Source organism: Tupaia chinensis, unplaced genomic scaffold, assembly GCF_000334495.1.
Source record: "Tupaia chinensis unplaced genomic scaffold, TupChi_1.0 Scaffold000117_2, whole genome shotgun sequence".
NCBI lineage: Eukaryota > Metazoa > Chordata > Mammalia > Scandentia > Tupaiidae > Tupaia > Tupaia belangeri.
The window spans coordinates 1,846,064-1,861,689 of NW_006159583.1; the positions used below are offsets into that span (position 1 = coordinate 1,846,064).

The window sequence follows — 15,626 nt, forward strand, 5'->3', positions numbered from 1 at the left end:
ACAGAAAACAAGAAATGGACAGTTATTTGCTGACAATAACATGTTTGTTGATGTGATTTATTGAGACAATATACAGTGTACTCTGGATGGAAAATCTCATTTTGTATGCTGTAATGATGTACAGTGAATGAATGCAAATACATAAATTTAAATAAAAAAAAAGAAGTTATAATAGCATGGAGGTCCACTATAGATACTGGAGACGGTATAGGAGTAGGTGGGTATTAAAGGGTGGGTAATTGTGAGTGGAAAAAAGGAGATCATGGAAAAGAAAACACACAAAATATTTAATAGACACAAAAATGAAAGTTATCTGTTGATGGTAATGTATACGGTAATGTCTTTGACTTGACTAGTATGCACTGTATTCATGCCGGGAAAAACCATGTTGTATAGTCTAAAGATTTACAGTGATTATGTGTAAATAAAAATGGAATAAAAAGTCAAAAAAAAAAAAAAGAAACCTTTCATACCCGCACATGATTCTGGTTAATTTCTGCTATGTAAGTTGTGGTATAGTATGGGGGTGGGGAACAATGGCACACATCTCATGTGTTTGTGTGGGATGCTAAGAGCAAGGGACCTATGTCAGAGTCCCAGGAAAACATTAAAAACTAAGGGAGTTTGGGCAAATGGAGTACAGGAAGACAATGAAGAGAAATGGATTGTAAAGAAGGAAACAGGCAGGACCAGCAGTTAGCCTAATGGCTATGTCGCTGAACTCCCATGTAGCCAATCGCAGTTTGAGTCCTGGACCCGGTGGCTTAAACTCACACCGGGTGCATGTGTGTGCATGCCCAAGATCCTGAGAGGAGAAGGGAGGAGAAAGGACTGAGACGTGGCCACCACCACCACCCCCCGCGGAGGGGTTTCTCATTTTCTGTCTCACTGTCTCTCTCTGTCTTTCTGGTGAACGCACATACCCTATAGCAAAAACTTTTCTAAAAAAAAAAAAAAACAGAAGAAGAAGAAGAAGGAAACAGGCAGAACGAAGCATGTTGACCATGAGAAAAACATCAATCATGACGGTTAATGCTGCTGGGTCCCACATGGCCAAGTGTACTTCTAATCCAGGCTAGGTAGCTTGAGAAACTTGCTCAGCACATGGTATGCGTGCCCAAAATCCCAAAAGGAGAAGGAACTGTGACATGACCATAATTTCTCACTTTCCCTCTCTCATTCTATCTGCCTCTCTCTTGCAAGTATGTGCATTCTCTGACAAAAGTAAAAATTTTAAAATCATAGAATTAGAGTACATGCATTATGCAAAATCATATATATGTGTTTGTACATCTATATTTTTATATGTATGTGTATGTGTTAGTATGTATATAAATACACTTTCATATTTAGTAAGTAGATATTAAATATTAAATATAGTTATGTAGTTTATATATTTTATATGTAATTTTATGAAGTATATAATATGTTATATATTATACTATTAAATCTATATTTACATTAATACATAGTTATACTTACACTAATATAAATGTATATTTATATAGGGAAGGCAAGAAAGAAGGAAAGGTCTGCATTCACAGAGATGAAATTTGCAAATATTGGAATGGGAAAAATTTGAGTGGAGACCTTTGGTTGTTAAAATATGTAAGATAGATACATTTGCCAAATTGGATCCAAGAGCTACTCTCTCAGTCATGCTCAAAGTCCAAAGTTCTATATTCAGGGTCTAGATTCTCAGTTGAAGACATCACCATTTAGGCAATCCCACCCCATGTTTTCACATAGAGATCAAAAGGGAATACATTATTTCACTAAAGCAAGATGCATATGAGGTTTATTTTCCCCATTTTTATTTACTTGTAGTGTTTTAAAGACTTGTCCCAACTCGAGTTTACTTTGAGTGATTTATTTATTTTCCAATGACCTGATTCATTACATTTCAGAACTATGTTTTGGTACTAGAGACTTAGAAAGAATAAAACCTCAGAAGAATAACAATCTACCAATAAACCATGCAAATATATTTTAGTAAAAGTTGGAGCAACTGACAATAAAATTCTACAAATTCATAAACTTCTAGAATAAATCTGGAAGGTCTGTATTTAACTGCCATACAGAGAACAGGAAATTTGAACTTCCTGATCATTAATAGATTGTGTGTCCCAATTAAAAAATAGGAGATTGAACGGTTTACTTCTTCAATGAGTCTCTCACTAGGTTTCAGATGCAGTTAGCCTTTGGATTGATTTGCATAGCTATTCCTGTTGAGGATGTTATAAGTTTCTAACTTTTTAAATAAGGGAATGATGCCAACAATTAATCAGTATTTGCAAATTAATTATGACTAAACTTTCATAATGGGGATTATGGTTAATTGTTGATTCATCTCCCAGTCCTCCTGTTAATGACTGAGTCTCATATCAATTTGACCCGAGGTGGCAGATTTCAAAATTTCCAATTAGACAGCTTCTTTCACTATTACCTAAGAGCCATGAATTTGATTTAGAAATGTGGTTCTGTGTGTGTGTTTTTCTATCACATATTAAACCTACAATCTGTAAGGAGGATTCAGAAGGATGTTTGGAAAATGTTTGCTGTGATATTTATTTTTCTTCAGAAGCAATGCCAGTAATATTTCACTTATGGTTCTGATTTTTAATGTGCCAATTTCAGCACCCACTCATGCCATTGGGGCTTTCACTTAATATTTAGTTATGCTTCTGCTATTTGCCATCATTATAAAGACCTGACACCTTTCCTAGCTTCAATAGAACAATTTAACAAGCACTAATTATTAAATATATTCAGCAATTATACTTTTCATTAATGAGGCAAGATGTCTCATCTCAGTGGACTGCTAATGTAATAAGTCTTGGTACAAAAAAAAAGTCCATATAGTTAGCTGTTTGACTGTAAAAAAAATACCAACAAAAATGGAATATTTTTGTCCTATCCTGTACACTTATTTTCAGGTTTAGAATATTTATATTTGGAATATGAATACATACTATAAGTAATTAAAAAGCATAGGCTTTATGTTCTTGCTTGAAAGTCAGAGTACATAAATAAAATTAATATATAATAAAAATAGTCACAATCCTGAAAATGGCAAATTTAATGAATATTTAACTTAAAACATTTAAAGATGGTTTTACTGTGTGATCATACTCCTATTGCACTGGGGAATTAGTTTTACGTGATTTTTATTGTTATATTAAATTTTTCTTTACTAAGTGCAATTTGTCTCTAAGACTCAGAACAGTGTACATTTTAAATAGATGTATAATTTATTATGTGTATATAGATAATAATGATTTGATTATTAATTGCTAAATTCATTGGTAACCCTATGAGTAAAAGATTTGCATTAAATATGTTTCCCCTAATTCATGGCATATTTTTAAAAATGAGAACAATATATTTTTCATATTTTCATTATAGTCTGTATTTTTCATAAACTAAAAGAGATATATTTTAAAGAATTTTCCTTCCTTTCACATTATGATTTTTTAAAATGATTGATGGTTTTTAAAATCCCTTATGAAATAATGGTATATTATAGTAAATATTAATTGTGGATTACTATTAGAAAAATAATAAATTAGAACACCTATATCAATTTTGCAAATCTCTTGTACATGTTTTTAAATTTTTTTTCTTCTTTTCTGAAAGTTAAGGATGTAGGAATCCCTGCTCTGGAGTTTTGTTATTCCTATTTCAGGAATGACATACAAAATTTCAGTGCTTTGTCCGTGGTCAGTTAAGCACTAAATGGCAGGGCCAGGAGAAGTATCTAGTTCCTCTTATATCAGCTCTTCACATTCCAAATCATACGTGCTTTTATCACCATTATTATTAAAATATATGGCAGGGATTACTACATTATACTGTAGGCAAAATGAAAGTAATGGTTGTTCCACATAGTGATGTGATTTATTCATTAATTGGGGGAATTCCTTCAATTTTTAAAAAGATTACATTCTCACCTCAAAAGTTATTCATAGGCCATTCATTCGAAATGTCTTTCCAAAGACTTAGTTTTATGAAAATTCTCAAGAGTTTTCACACCATGCACCGAAGAGAACCAGGGAGGCTCACCTCCACTTTGTTCACAATTCTATTGGCAATTGACTGACTTCCAAGGGAGATGTTTAAAATTTAAGTACCTTTACAGCAGCCCTAGGAGTAAGATATAGAAACATCAACCACCTTCATTTCTGCCATCCTCACCTATGCATGAGTAGAGCCTGTTTAGGGGAGGAGAAAAAAAAACAAAAACAAAAAACAACAACAAAAAAAACAGAGCTTGGGTTACTTGGAAAATGAAAAACAAAAGATTTCAGACAAGAATCAATGACTGGTAAGCAAAGTGTAGCAAGGATTTAGGCCATCCAGAAGAGGAGAATGGAGGAGAAGGGTTTGTGGCAGGACCATCCCCTCTAGGAGTGGTGATTTCTCCCTTTCTATCTCTCTATCTCTCTGTCTCTCTGCTAAGTATACATACCCTATACCAAAAATCTCTAAAATAATAAAATTTAAAGAAAAAGGACTGTGGGAGTGGTAGTGATTGTCCCTGCCTCCCATTGTCTATCTCCAATCTCACTTTGAATGCTCAAATTAGGTCCTGTTCTCAGACTTAGTCAAGGTGAGGGAAGATTCATGTTTTGTCGAAAGGATGGAGTTTTCTGTGTCATCCTCTCCACACCTGTTGCTTTTCAAACTCCTCCACTGGAGTTGGTAATTGCGAAGACAGGCAAAAGGTGAATGGGAGGTTTAGGGGATGTTTCAGTAGTGGTAGAAATTTGGCAAGTTAAAAATTGGCTACAAAAAAAATCACATAGGAAGAATTTGACAGCATTTTTTATTAAAACCAGACACATTGAATTGCCCCAGTCTTTGCTATAATGAATGTGTCGGAGGGTTCATCTTCAAGTGCCTTTCAACCACAATTCAGGATTTTATGTTTCTGTTAACAAAGCTGATGGCATTCCAGAGCTGCCGCAAACAGTAGGGATTTTGCTTTCTTATAAATGATTGGCACATCAATTAGATTTCAGTATTATTTCTTCACACTTAATTTCTATAGTTATCTTTAAATTTGCCCATTTTAGTTGATGTTCAGAATGCTGAGCAGCTTCTCAAATAGCCTGAGCCTTTAACTATTTCCTGCTATTTTGTATACTACTATGAAAAGTTGTCATGGAACAAATTTTTTGAGACTGTGAATTGCTCTCGTTACATCGTACTGGAATGTTTGGTATCCACTTGATTGTTTTAATTTAGTTTTACATTTTTCTGTAAAGAAACAGCTATAAATATGACCTTTTCTCTTCTTTTTATATGCTACTGCTGACGCAATAGAGAGACACCCGATAACAAATGCTATTGATGGAAAGAACACTTGGTGGCAGAGTCCCAGCATTAAGAACGGAATCGAATACCATTATGTGACAATTACTTTGGATTTACAGCAGGTACAGTGCCTCTGTCTTATCATTTTCCACTTTTGAAATTGTACCTTATATTTGTTATTTGTTTAGTTGATGGTTCTGGGGTAAAAGGATGCCTTTTCTTATCTCCTTCCATTGGTTTTCTTGATACAGTGAACAAAGGGGCCTATTCATTTGGCATACTGTCATTTAAAAATATTTGGCATTTATTTCTGAAGCACCTACAATGTACTCTACGGATCTATGTGAATGGCAAACAACTCTACAGATCTTTGTGAAGGACTTAGAAATTAGGAACTGATTCTGTTTTGCCCAGTTGAAGCTAATGATAAAAATACGGATCAACAGAATTTTACATAAAGAAAATGTAATAGTGCCATTTTAACTTTCGAAATAATACAGTGTTCCCACATGGCTGATGGTGTGTGCATTTCAAGGTTCTTGAATAACAGACTCTTGAGGAAATTGCCCCTCATTACTGAGAGTTGAGCAAGCTGTGACAGTTGATTCTCAAATTAAACTCGGGCCACTAAAGGAGGTAACAAGCCTTGTAGTTATATAAAATTGATGTCAGAAGTTGTTACAGTTTGTGTTACATAGGCCTGGGTGCCTCCTATGCTTCATTTCTTCTTTCTGTTCACCATATTCAAATCAGATTGAAGTGATTTATCAAGAATGGTTATTACCTCAAATTCTAATTTTGCTGTTATTCTAAATACAAAGGCTGAAATTAATTGGCTGAAGGCTGAGACCACAGGCATTGAACTTAGATGACCTCTTTATTCAGCCTATTTCTCTTTGCTCACTGGAATCAGCATTGGGAAGACTCTTAACCATCCTCCCTGGACCAGTGTGGAGATGGAGTAGCAAGGAAGTTTGTGGCTAGTGCAGGGAAAAGGCCACAAAAGGTCGTGGTTTTCTTCAACTGCCATAGTGTGGGGAAGCACCAGTCAGTGGACTTGAACACACACTGCAGATAGCCAGGTAAGGAGCAAGCAAGCTGGTGGGTCTTAAGCAGGCGCTCCTCCCATTCCTCCTGTCTGGGACTCCTCAGAACTCAAGCAACTGGTGGCAGCAGGGACTCAGGTCTGTAGCAAAATCCCAGCTGGCTTGGATTTATTTCTCCCTATGTTAGGATATAGCAGCTGAATGTCAGCCCTGGGTAAAGATATTTCCTAGGAATTCTCAGAACATCCTCAGGGAATTGCAAGAAAATTACCACACTGATCAGTCACACATTAGGTCCATCAGTTCTGCACATGAATTCTCTAGGGATTCCTAGCTTCAAAATGGACTTCATCCCTCTTCTGATAAAGACAACTTAGTTTTGTTATTGGTCACAGCAATTCCTCCCCTTCATGTGGTCACTGCCTTCCCAATCAAGAATGAGTCTGCTGTCCATTGATTCAAGTCAGCTCTTGGGATAGGATATCAATAAATACAGATAGCTTATTGTTATGTTTTACTTTCCACTTATTCTTTTAGAGAGCACTTGGTGCAGGAAAATCAATAATTCATATAATTTGCACAAATCATTTCCACTACTCTTTGAGGTCAACCACAATATTATTTACCTCTTAAACATAGCAGCATTTTCCCATTCTAATTTACCACTGGATAGTGCAATCACAACTGTTTACTAAATTGTTTCTATCCAATTTGCCTATCCTCATTAATTCAGCAAGTTATAGAGTTCACCTGAAAGCCCACTTTTCAAGAAAGCAATTTATATTTTCCTAAATTTGCTTTATATTTTCACCCATCCATTCCCACAAAGCACCTTTTTTTAAAGAATTATTTATGTATTTAATTCCTTTTATTGGTAGTGTTATTATTTTAATTTCACTAGAGAGAAAGAGAAAGGGATAGCAAGAAAGCTAGCTGCCAGGTCCAGGACTCAAAGCACACTCAGCCATGTGGGAGTACAATGCCTCAACCACCATGCCACCTGCCAGTCGCCACCCACCCCCCAGAGTATTCGAAAAATTCTATGGGTTTGGAGGCTAGATGGTGAAGAGTGGTAATGCAGCCCTCTTCAGGGCTGGATCCACATGAGAAGGTCCTAGGTACTCATCCCAGACCTCCCTGTGTACACTGGGGTACATGCATGCCTGTAATCAGGGCTAGCTGAGGCTAGGGGAAACTTGTGGCCTCAGGACCCTGATTAGTTTCTTTCATGAAAGAAATAAATGAATAAAATTTAAAAGAAAGAATTATACAGAGTTCTTTTCTCATTTTCTATTTTTCCATTTACTTGACTAACCTCAAGATGAGTGAATATTCCAGGTATCTTCTGTAATTCAGTTATCATAACAAGTGGCAGAATTCTGCTTATAACCTAGATCTACTTTACTCCAAAATTTAGCTTACCAAGTGAAATTGGTACGGAATATCTATACTCAAACGGGTCCCATCTCCCAGGATGGTACCCACTCAGCCTTATTTATTTCAGCGCTCTTGTACTTCCTACAAATCAACCTGCTGCATGGTTAAGAAAAAGTGGAACAAAAATAATCCATAAAATGAAATACATTCTCATTTCAACCTGACACACATTTGAAATTACTCAACGATTTAACAGAATAAAAGAGTAAGCAGGTTTTGCAACCCAGTTTTATGAAGGAGTTCTTCAGATAAGAAGCTTCCAACTTCTCATTTGGCCTCAGACTTTGAAAGAACAAACTATGGACCATGATCATAGTATTTGTTCAGCAAAGTTGAAGAAAGACTTATTTTAAAGCCCTGGTAACAGAGAAAATGAGAACAAGCTACATCACTTCTCACAATAATTCTGTAAGGTAACTAGTATTACTATTGCTATTTAATAGCTGAAGAACACAGACTAAGAAAAAGTAAGGCTTTATCTTCTTTGCAAAGGTTATTATGGGTAGAACTGGAACTTCAATGGGAAAAGTTTGAATCTATACCCAAAATTATGCTTATATTTCCTAAACAGGAATCTGAACACCTAAGCTTAGGGGCTCATGTGAATTTATATTATATGTATTCAAGGGGTTTGTACATAGTTCAGTAAATACCATGGTATGTTCTTCTGGAATCTAAGGGAGTCTGGAGTCAGTATCTGTTTTGCCATAAAATAGGCATCTAGCTCTCTCTAGTTTGCCTCTAAAATGGCATCACTTTTTTTATACCTTCAGTATGAAGGATTCATACTTGTTCACATAATATGAGCTGTTATTCAACTAGACATTAAGGGCGCTACTATTATAATGAATAAGTAAATAGCACTAAATTCTTGTTGATTGAACAAGAGGTTATTTGTTTTTCTTTCTTTCTTTTTTTGTTTTTAAGGTTTTTGCTATAGGGTGTGTGCACTCAACAGAAAGACAGAGAGAAATAGAGAGACAGAAAGTGAGAAGTCACCCCACAGGGGGATGGCCATGCCGCAATCCCTTCTCCTCCATTTTCCTCTTGGGATCTTTGGCACAATAGCACATATGCCTGGTGTGAGTTTAAGCCACCAGGTCTGGGACTTGAACCTCGGTCAGCTACATGGGAGTCCAGCAACATAGCCATTATGCCAACTGCTGGTCCCTGTTTATTTTTCTTAATACCAGAAGGCATGTATGTGCACCAGAGAGAGAGAGAGACAGAAATCACCAATGGAGCTTGGTCACGTTGCAGTCCTTTTTCCTCAATTTGTCCATCCCATGAGGATTTTGGGCTTGCATGCACATATGCCTGACGTGCTTCTTAATCCACTGGGGTTGAGATTCAAACCGTAATCAGTCATGCAGGATCTGGCTCTCTTTGGAAAGCTTATAATCAATGCATTGCAGAGCCAGACTTATTGAGCAAGAGGTTTGTCCATTTTTAGTTTTCCTTTTTATTTTAAGACGTAAAAATTTCAACAAGTGCCAGTATTTTTGTTGATATATAATTGACTCCTCTGTGAAACACTTTTAATAAATGACTCTTTTTACATACAAAAAGCAACCATTAAATTTTTGATGAAATCGTTACCGATTACACTAGGATATTTCTTTTGCATTTTAAAATTTGAGATACCACTAGAACAACACAATAATTTATTTAGAATAAAATAGCTACTTATTTTATATGTAGATTGCATTTTGGATTTTATTACTAAGGGATTATTAGCTTCCCCCAGTTCTATTTACTCACAGCATATCATGAACAAATGATTTGATCATGCTGTGCCCAACTTCTAGATTAGCAGAATAAATATTATAATATCATGGAAATAAATTTGAAATGATCATAATAGCAGTACAACAACTAAATTCCATCCAGCAATTATAACTATTATGAGGACCTAGATGAACACAAATAGGAAGAGAAGCACTGTTTCAGTGATGTGTATGCAAAAACCAAAACCAAAAGCATACCAAATCAAATAAACAAAAAAAAAAACAATTAAAAAATGTACAGTGATTTAAAATACACTAATAGGAACTCAAAGGTTAATAGGATGTCCAAAATATTCTGTTTTAGTCCCTGTCCAATCATATGTCACTAGAATATGTTGAGATGAAGGATTTCATTTTAGGATTTTTAAAAATCTAGCTATTTTTTCAGGTTTGCAATTTAATTTGTTTAGGGGGAAAACTGACTGGCAGGTGAATAAAATACAGAATGACAGCATTTTAGTAGGCCCTGTTAATATTTATTGAGGTTTTATTCATTCCAGAATAATCCAGGATGTCATGGAATTAGTTATGCATAAGTTTAGGCATCTTCTCAGTAAGCAATTCATTTCCTTTCCTGGTATCCCTTAAAACTAAAAATGAATGTATCAAAAAGCCCTGCATTACAACTCCAGAGACCATACTTCACATGTTCTTGACCTAGATATTTTATTCATTGACCTCATAGACACAAATTAGTAGAACAGGTTAAATGGGAACTATGTTTTAGAAAGAAGTTAAATTAGCATTTCTATGAAAATAATACTGTAATTTTTAGATCTATGAATAGGATAGAATGATTTTTTTTTAACCTAAAGCCTGGAACAATTAATATAATGGTTGAACACTTAAAATAATCAAGCATGATGGCTCAGTCTCTGTGACTCTAGAGGTACTGTACTGAACCACAGTGCTGGAAGTCACACGGCTAACCACTGGTTCAGGTCCTGGGGTGACTTGAAAAACACCATGTACATGTATCCCCAAGGTTTTGACTGGCTGGAGAATTGTGGGAGAGGCTGTGATATGACAAGATCCTATCAAGGCGCTGTCTCTCGTTCTTTCTCTCATGTGGGCACAGGTGTACATATCCTCTCTCATGAGAGAAAATAAATTTTAAACAATAATAATAGAGTATGAAATCCATTGAAGTATTTTATATATTCAACCTTTTTAAAATTTAAACATTAAGGGCAATCAAATTTTTTAGTCTTGGAGAAAGCTCGTTATTCTTTTATATCAAATTCTTTCATGATGCTCTTCTTATTAATTTCTATTTAGAGGATCTGTTATTCAAAGGAAGAATTCTGGAAAATTCATAAGTCCATGGGAATTAAATAATATGTCCTGAATGGGTCAAAGAATTAATTAAAAGAAAAATATTTAAAATACTAATTTTTAATATTTTTATTTAAAAAATAAAAAACTGCATTTTAATGAATTTGAGAATTACATTGAATGAGGCCCAACCAAGGTAGTGCAGGCAGTAGGATGCCACGGCACAATACTGGGTTATGTGCGTGACTGGGGTTCAGATGCCAGGTTGAGGTGAACATGTCAGGCAAGCCCACACATGCCCATGATTCTGGCTGTCTGGAAGACTGAGGGAGGATTACACTGTGGCGAGACCTTATTGATGGTATACCTCTCTCTCTCTCAGGAAACGAATGACATAAATTTCAAACATATATATCTTAAATCAAACAAAAATGGACCCATAACATTTCAAAGTTATGGGTTACAACAAAAGCATTCTAAGAAGGAAGTTGAGAGCTATAAACACCTAATCAAAAAAGAATAAAGATCACTGGGGCCAGCAGGTGACATGGTGGTTAAGGGTATTGGACTCCCACATGGCTGACGGTAGTACAAGTCCCAGACCCAGTGGCTTGCTTTCTCACTTACTCTCTCTCTCCCTCTCCTCTCTCTTCCTCTCTGATCAAATTAAAAAATAAAATGAATAAAGTTAAATAAAATAATTATTTTTAAAAAATAAAGATCTCAGATAAACAGCCCAACATTATACCTCAGGAAACTGGGAGAGAAAAATGAACAAACTAAACCTCAAGTTAGTAGAGGTAAGGAAATAATAAAAATCAGAGACAACCAAATGAGATAGAGATTAGAGAAACAACAGAAAAGGACTTAAGGGTTGAGTTTTCACAAGATTAAATACAATGGACAAACCTTTACCTAGATTAACTGAAAAAGAGAGAGAAAAGACACAAATTAATAAAGTTAGAAGTAAGCAGCATGGCAGTCGAGTCACTAGACACCCACATGGGTGACTAGGGTTTAAATCTTGAACCCAGTGGCTTGAATATCCCACTGGGCAGGTGTGCATGTGTGCCCAAACTCCCAAGGAGAGTGGTGCAGAAGGGATTGCAGAGTGGCCATCTCCATCACCCCAGGGTATGATTCTTACTCTCTCTCTCTCTGTCTCTCTCTGGTGAACGCATATGCCTTATGGCAAAAACCATTGCATGTCTCCACTTAACATATACTGACTGTCCACACTCTGGTAGATATTGGAAGACTGGAGACCATAAAAGTATTAAAAATTGTACTGGACACTAGAGACAAAGAAAATAGAGAGTGTGAGAGGGAAAAAGCATAGAAAATTTGGGGGAAAATGGAGAGGTAAGACACTTGTGGGACATAGATAAGGTCTATTATCTATTGAAGAGGATGTGTATGGTGGTCTCAACTGGGCTGGAATGAGGTGTATATCATGCTAGGTAAAGTCTCGTCACAATCTAAATGATGTAAAGTAATTTAATGTATGAATAATAAAGAATACATAAATAAAAAATTTTAAAAGAGACTTAAGTGTTCAGATGGTGTCATAATAGCAAAAATGTTACATTAGGTGAGGTTGATCCACATGGGCAGTTTCCAGGTTTGCATTTGGGGCCCTCCCTGAGTGTACTGACCACATGTGTGGCTGAGATCTGGGACTAGGTAAGCTGGAGGTATATCTTGGGACCAAGACCCTGTTGACAATTTTCTCTGTCTCTTTTTGTTTCTTTTGTTCATGGAATAAATAAACTTTAAAAAAAAAAAAAAAAACTTGAGAATTATCGAACAATCTCTCTGTGTTTCTTATAATAAAATAATCTGTGCATTTTTTTTAATTTATGGAATTTTCTTTAAATTTCAAGTTGCTATAAAACAACCCCATAAACAGCAGGATTTTTTTGTTTGTTTGTTACATTTCCGGAGACTAGAAGTCCAATATCAAGGCCCTGGGATATTTGGGGTCGGTTGAGAGCCCACTTTATGACTCATGACTGGCTATCATTTCTCTCTTGCCTCACATAGTAGAATAGGCAAATGAACTTTCTGAAGTCTCTATTAATAGAGCACTAATCCCCTTGATGAGGGCTCTGTTCTGATGACCTATGACCTCCATAAATCCTCCTCTTCTAATACCATCATGTTTAAGGTTAGAATTCTTTCGGGCACATGTGCTTGCCAGAGAGACAGTGAGAAGGAAAGTGAGAAATCACCCTCCAAGTGAGGATGGCCATGCCACTATCCATTCTCTTCTATCCTCCTGGTATCGTGGGCATGCATGCACATGCACCCAGCATGATTTTCAAGCAACCGGGTCCAAAACTCGAACTGAAATCAGTCATGTGGGGGTCCAGAGCCTTAACCACCATTCCATCTGCTGGCCCTTGAAAGCCAGAATTTTAAGACATTGGGACACAAATATTCGGTCCATAGAAAACATGAAGTCAATTATCTCATTGATCTTTTTTCTAAACACATTCTAAGCTTCAGTCACATTTGTCACTCTCTGTGTGACTGCACCACATTTATAGCTTCTTGGGGGAAAGGAGGTTTTAATTATTTTAATTCTATTTTTTGACAAAGAATTCTGAGACTGTAGTTTTTTGTAACAGTATTTATTGTTACCTAATGGGAAAAAAGTATGTCAAAGGTAAAAATGGGGCCATGATGATGCTGTTAAATTTGGGCATAGATTGTATCTTTTGATTAAAAATACTGATAACTAGGTTCTGGAAACATCATGAAAAATGTTTAGAAGACGTAGTTCCTATTTCAAATAGTCAAGATGCCAGCTCTGGAAAATGCTTCCTGAAGTCATGGAATAAATTAGAGGGCTGTTTCTTTAAAAACAGGAACAACGGTGCATAGGAAGGAGATCTGTTCAAAATCTGTGGGAAAAGATCTGTGAAAATTTTAAAATCTAACAATTCTGTCATGGAAAGTCTGAATAAGACTTCCTAAAATAGACTGAGTGTGGGCAGTTTTCACAGCTGCCTGATGGCTTCCACACATGAAACAACTGCATTTCATTATTTTTGTGGAATATCGTATGTTTTCTTATTTTGATCTTGAAGAATAAGTGCAAAAATATTGGGTCATTAGAAAAGTGATGACTTAACTCTCTATGCAAAAATGCATCATGACTTTTTAAGGTTTAATGTATTAAATATTTATCTTGCTTAAATCTTCTCTTATAAATATATATTATTATATAATTACATTAAATAGAATTACGTTAGTATGTGTACTTACATACACATAGAAATATGTATGTTTTTTTTATTTGACTGCATATTTAAGTTATGATAGAGCATATGTGTTTTAATTCTTAGATAAAACATGTTTTCAATATATCCTGAGTCTCTAAAATAAAGTAGGAAGTAAAAGGAATAGCAAGGAAGATTGGAATAGGACTAAGGAAAAAGGAAGAGGTATGATTGTGCCCACATTCTATTTCCTGACCTATTGCTTATCATGTATTAGTACCTGTTCCTTAGGTAAGTAGTCTCACTTTTATTCTCCTCAGTCTGGCCATAGGTAAAATGGAGCTAATTACCACCTTCTTAGTAAGAGGATTATTACAATGATAAAGTGATACTGTGTAGACAATGTGCCTAGCACTTCACTGCATAATAGTGGATACTCAGTAAATTTTAGTGCCTGGTCTTACATACTAAAAATAATTCTGAGTAGAAACAAATGGGTTAAATTTTTAATAGTGTCTTAGTCTGTTTTGCACTGCTGTCACAGAATACCATGGACTAGGTAATTAATAATAAAAAGAAATGGATTTGAATTATGTTTGTGGAGATTGGTTAAGTCCAAGAGTTTAGTTGGAGTATCTAGCAAGGGCCTTCATCCTGCATCATCCTATGGAGAAAAGAAAAGAAAAGAGTATGTTCAGAGTAAGAGAGAAAATGAGGACCAAACTCCGCTGTAATCTGTAATTGTAACTAATCCGCTCCTGTGATAAGGTCGCTGCCCTCATTTCCTAACTGCTTTTACAGGTCTCACCTCTCAATACGATTTTGGTGGCAATTACATTTCAACTAGAGTTTTCCAGGAAATATTTAAACAATAGCAAATGGGAATAATGTAAAATGAGAAAAAAGAAAAGAATAAGCACAAAAATATTGGGTCATTAGAAAAGTCATGACTTATTTTCTATGTTTTTCTATGCAAAAATGCATCATGACTTTTCAGATGACCCAATAGTTTAATTACTGGAATATTTACATAATACTTACCAATTTTAGCTTGTTTACAACTTAAGGAAATAATTTTATTCAACATATTTTCAGTATTTTATGAAAATTGACATCTGTAGAGAGAAATCCAGAAAGGGTCACTTGAGCATTCAAACATTTGTTAACACCTCCTTGCTATTTGCTATCTTGTTGTTACTGTAGCTTCAAGATTATTTAGTCTTTTTTATGAAGAAGTAATCTCATTATCAAGTATTCTCTTTAGTAAAAATCATTTTTTGACTAGTATTGTTTTATTTATGACAACCTCGTTTTTTTATAATTTACAAATATGGGTTTGAAGTTTTTAATGACACATCATTGTTACCTCTAATGTATAAATGATCTATAGTGATAATCCTTTTTTATTCCAGATATTATCGTATAACCGTTTTATTTTCTTGAAACTCTGATAGGTTCTTAACTTTATTAGTCTTTTCAAATAACCAACATTTGATTTTCTCTATTGTGAGATGTTACACTAAATTCTGCTCTTCTTGTTT

General features: G+C 35.2%; 1 protein-coding gene across 1 annotated transcript in view; it reads left to right on the forward strand.

Annotated features, from left to right (window-relative positions):
• Positions 1-15,626, forward strand: part of LAMA2 (laminin subunit alpha 2) — a 509,250-nt gene that overhangs the window by 7,117 nt on the left and 486,507 nt on the right. The window contains exon 3 of the mRNA XM_027770245.1: positions 5,326-5,438. Within this exon, the coding sequence (XP_027626046.1) occupies positions 5,326-5,438 (113 nt within the window). The remainder of the gene's footprint in view (positions 1-5,325; positions 5,439-15,626) is intronic.